The sequence below is a fragment of the Lolium rigidum genome, chromosome 1, assembly GCF_022539505.1.
Source record: "Lolium rigidum isolate FL_2022 chromosome 1, APGP_CSIRO_Lrig_0.1, whole genome shotgun sequence".
NCBI classification, from domain to species: domain Eukaryota; kingdom Viridiplantae; phylum Streptophyta; class Magnoliopsida; order Poales; family Poaceae; genus Lolium; species Lolium rigidum.
This window is the reverse complement of record NC_061508.1, coordinates 282,709,134-282,714,187: the sequence shown is the minus strand read 5'-3', so window position 1 is coordinate 282,714,187 and position 5,054 is coordinate 282,709,134. Positions and strand designations below refer to the sequence as shown.

General features: G+C 44.3%; 1 protein-coding gene across 1 annotated transcript; it reads left to right on the top strand.

Annotated features, from left to right (window-relative positions):
* Nucleotides 1–528: 528 nt before the first annotated feature.
* On the top strand, nt 529–3,756 carry LOC124694941 (26S proteasome regulatory subunit 8 homolog A-like). Its single transcript, XM_047227864.1, has 7 exons — nt 529–755; nt 1,635–1,957; nt 2,042–2,104; nt 2,190–2,353; nt 2,513–2,768; nt 2,860–2,970; nt 3,338–3,756. The coding sequence occupies exons 1-7, from the start codon at nt 551–553 to the stop codon at nt 3,476–3,478; spliced, it is 1,263 nt and encodes a 420-aa protein (XP_047083820.1). The 5' UTR covers nt 529–550; the 3' UTR covers nt 3,479–3,756.
* The last annotated feature ends 1,298 nt before the right edge of the window (nt 3,757–5,054 follow it).

Here is a 5,054-nt window from a genome sequence, read left to right as displayed (position 1 = left end):
ATTTTATCTTCCACATTTCTATATTAAATCATATGGAAAATTATATTTTTGAAAAACACAACCTAGGATGTGTATAGAAGGAGTGCAAAGAGGGCATGGTGATATCACTAAGAGGTGACAACCGACAATAATAACCACTTTCAGGTGAAGTATGACCTTGCAATGTTAAAAGAAAAGGTACTATAATCCTTTTTGCAAAATTATTAAGAAAAGAACCTCGATAAACAATGACAAACATCAGTAAAAATGAATAATCAGGTGGATGAACAACAAGAAATACTCCAAAGGAAAAGGAAAGAAACAACAAGGTGTGGTTCAAACCACGCCTGATCCGACTTGCGGTCGCGTTGTGGCACCTACTCCGATCGAAACCCGAACCGGGTCGGACCACACCGCTCACCTCCTCATATACGGCGCACCCGTCGAGCCGCTAGAGCCAGAACCAGGCTTGCTTGCGAGGAAAGAAGCTCCGCTCCTCGCACGCAACCCGAGCCGACTCCAGCCAGAACAAACAGCCGCGGCGGCGGAGCCGCGTAGACCGTAAATCCCGATGGCGGCGGTGGCGATGGACATCGCGAAGCCCGCGGCGGTCCCGGAGAGCGCCGAGGACCCGGCCAAGGGGCGGGCGGCCGGCGGCGGGGAGGGCCTGCGCCAGTACTACCTGCAGCACATCCACGACCTGCAGCTCCAGATCCGCCACAAGACCCACAACCTCAACCGCCTCGAGGCCCAGCGCAACGACCTCAACTCCCGAGGTACCACCGTCCCCAATCCCCAGTCTTGGCGTAGCGTGATCCGTCTCCTGTTTCTAGCTCGCGCAACCCTAGCTCCCTCTGCGTGCGAGCTGGTATGGCTGAAACTCGGTCCGCTGAATTATAGCCTTAGGCTCTTAGCGCTTTGGTTGATCGAACTGTGCATGGAATTTTAGTTCGGAACTTCAACTGTGCTTTGATCTGGTGCTGTGTAGTTGGTATTCTCTGATTTTACATCTGTTTTGTGTGGGGGATTGTCTGTTCATGTGTTCCCCTTAAGTTCATATCTGAAATTGATGGAAATTCTGTTTTTTTCCGTGTGTAGTCCTAATAGTTCTACATATGTGTGTTTCCTTCGTTGAAATTCAACAGCTTTTGGGACATTAAGTTTTGTTCAATTAGAATATGAAAACCAATATTAAATGCTCATCTCATGGTTAACTTTGATGTTTTTTTTTGAGAACATGGTTAATTTTGATGTTGTGCATGCTGGTTTCTACCACGGTCTCTGCAGCATGAAGTTCTTTATCGTTATATTTAGCATCAGTGTTAACTCTGTTTTGCGTATATATGCAGCATCGTCCGTTTTCTGTGTGGGGGATTATCTGTTCATGTGTCCCCCCTAAGTTCTTGTGTGAAGTTGATTGGAATTCTGCTGTTTTAGTGCATAGGCCTAACAATTCTACATTTGTTTATTCCCTTTATTGAAATTTGAAAGCTTTTGCGACATCGAATTATATTAGATGCTCCTCTCATGGTTAATTTTGATGCTCTGTGCTAGTTACTTCCATGGTCTGTGCAGCATGAAATCCTTTATTTGTTATATTTAGCATCATTGGTAGCTAATCCTCAAATATTTGTCTTGTGATATTGTTATCACAGTCAGAATGCTCCGGGAAGAGTTGCAGCTGCTGCAAGAGCCAGGCTCGTATGTTGGGGAGGTTGTGAAGGTTATGGGCAAGTCAAAGGTTCTGGTGAAGGTGCACCCAGAAGGCAAATATGTTGTAGATCTTGATAAGAGCATCGATATCAACAAGATTACTCCTTCAACAAGAGTTGCTCTTCGGAACGACAGCTATATGCTTCACCTTATCCTGCCCAGCAAAGTCGACCCACTGGTTAATCTTATGAAGGTGGAGAAGGTTCCTGACTCTACCTATGATATGATTGGTGGTCTTGACCAGCAGATCAAAGAGATCAAGGAGGTTTGTAGAAAAAATTCAATGCACAATACATTTGTTGTATTGTTAGAAGCACTTAGCACTCTGGCCTAACAACTCAATTTTCAGGTGATTGAGCTTCCCATTAAGCATCCTGAGCTGTTTGAGAGTCTCGGAATCGCCCAACCAAAGGTGGGAACTTATTTACCAGTTTGCATTTTATTTGGCACTGATTGGGTAATTATTCAGTGATTAATAATCACCCTTATTGTTACAGGGTGTCCTTCTTTATGGGCCTCCAGGTACAGGAAAAACATTACTTGCTCGTGCAGTTGCTCATCACACCGACTGCACCTTCATCAGGGTGTCAGGTTCAGAGTTGGTTCAGAAGTATATTGGAGAGGGTTCCCGGATGGTTCGTGAGCTCTTTGTGATGGCTAGGTAAGTATCTTCTGGTGTATTGAAATTTTTATAATTTACTTTAGTCAGATTTCTTTCCGGGAAACCTCTTATTCAAATTGCGAAATCATTCCTGTAAAAGGAGCTGTGCATTCCGTAGTATATATGCCAGAGGCTAACACCTGGTCTGGATTTTGACAGGGAGCATGCACCATCCATTATATTTATGGACGAAATCGACTCCATTGGTTCTGCTAGAATGGAGTCGGGAACCGGCAACGGTGATAGTGAGGTCCAGCGCACTATGCTTGAGCTTCTAAACCAGCTTGATGGTTTTGAAGCATCGAACAAAATTAAGGTTCTTATGGCAACAAATAGGATAGACATCTTGGATCAAGCACTCCTGAGGCCTGGTCGTATTGACAGGAAGATCGAGTTTCCAAATCCTAACGCAGATGTAAGTGATGCAATACTCACCATAATCAAGTTCATACTGTGCTCATATCAGTGCCAACTTTGAATTAAATTGTTCTCTGTTTCTCTTTCAGTCCCGTGGTGATATTTTGAAGATTCATTCAAGAAAAATGAATTTGATGCGTGGCATTGATCTGAAAAAGATTGCTGAGAAGATGAATGGAGCTTCAGGAGCAGAGCTAAAGGTATGAATTGTTGCCATTGTAGGCTAGCATTTCAGTTTCTAATATTTGTCTTCAAAACACAAAAAATAGTTAGAATTGGGCAACTATAATAGGCACATGGAATAAACATGTATAACCTGCTACAGAAAATATCCTCCAGTCTACAAATCAAGGTCCAGTTACCCTTTTTAGCATCGATAAATACCATCAACTCGAAAACTGTTTGCGGTAGCAAGTATTAAGTTTTCGCCGTTTTGTTCTTGATTTAGGTATTTAGCCAGTAGTTTAGCTCATGTTCTCTCTCGAGCACAAATGTTTCAGTTATTGTGCGTTAAACCATAGTATGTCTAGAGTGAGATACTCACCTTGATTCTCATCTGGTGTTCAGGCGGTCTGCACAGAAGCTGGAATGTTTGCCCTCCGTGAGAGAAGGGTGCATGTCACCCAGGAGGATTTCGAGATGGCAGTGGCAAAGGTGATGAAGAAGGATACGGAGAAGAACATGTCACTGCGGAAGCTATGGAAGTGAAGCTCTCATTTTAGCATCCTAGCTGTTGTTATCATGTATCTGTTTAAGCCTATAGCAGCACGTTGCCAAATGAGCTGTGGTATTCTTGAATTATCTCAAGAACTGCACAATATACAATGTCCTGCAGCAGCCTCCAGATTAAATTTCTTTATTGAGTTATATCAAGAGATATGTGAGATGGAAACCGTTCACTTGCTTGTAATCTATGGTACTTTGTCCACTGGACTGGTGGCCTTGTTCTCCTGAGAATGGCGACCGCAATGTTGTGTTGTGCTTTACTGATCATGGATGTGGCAATTTTTACTCCTGCAAAACCCTGCATAGTGGACTTCTCTTCAATGAGTGGATGTAAATGGGTCCATGACATGGGTAGTTTAGATTCACCATGATGTCGTAAATTGAGAAACGGAGTCCAACATCATCAGGCTATGTGATGCAAATGCAATACATCAGAAAAAAATGCACCAATTTAAGCCACACGACTCAAGGGTGTGATTGGTTGACCGCATAAGGCCATATAGCCAGGCTGCAAATTCAGGGGGATTGGAGCGTGTTTTTTTGCCAGGCAAGCGTAAAGCAACCTTGATCCAGCCCTTTTGCCTAATCAGGCATTTTTTCGTGATTGTAACAGCCCATGATAATACCCTCTAATAGTTTGTTGGTTGTTTTTTTTTGTTTGTGCATCATAAGAATCATATGCATCTTATCATGTCACCTTTGTTTTATAAAAGTTGCATCAAATCTTGTCCTTGTGTTCTTGTTTGGCTCTCTCCCTCACATATTTCTCCATTTTATAATTAATCGATTTAGTAATTATTTTTGGAATAAAATTGTTTTGTCTTAGTTCCAAATAAAGTACCTATGTTGAAACTAGTTTTGGAACCTCCATCTCCCTCTATTTCAAATTCACATGATGAATTCATTTTTGGTTTTTACTAAATCTGAGAAGAAAAAAAAGGGAAAAGAAGTTTTATTTTAAAAAGAAAAGAGGAATCCTATCCAAACCTAACCTCTACACTAACCATCCTAGTCGGAGGCAGCCCAACCAGACAACATTTTCTTCCTCTAATCAAGCCTAGCCGGCCAGTTTTTCCTTTCTTTGATCGACAAGGGCAGTGCCCTGTTTTGCCTCTACCCCGTACAGGAGCATGAGCATGGCGTGAGCAATCCCCACCTGCTCCCTTTCACTTTCCTCTCTCCCTAATCCCCGAGCAAAACCCTAGCTTCACCTCTCCACATCGCTGTTGCCCCCTCTTTCCTCTGCGCCGCCGTCCCCTTCTTTCCCTCTTCCACACAGTAGAGAGCAGACTGAAAAAGCTTCAGTTTCATCAGAGAAAAACCGCCGCGAAATCCTCAAGCTTGCCGTCGCCTGGAGCCGCCGTTCGCTGCGCTGAGCGCGGGGATGGAGCCGACGTGGCGCCCTCCAACTCCTCGCTGAACCGGAGCCGGAGCTGCTTGGGTACGCCGCCGCCGCCAAGACGTACATGGAGCGCCGCTGTGCACGCCGACGACCTCCGCTTCGCCCCGCCGTCGTCTCCATCCTCCCCAACCTCTCCGTCGACGTGGTGAGCCTCCG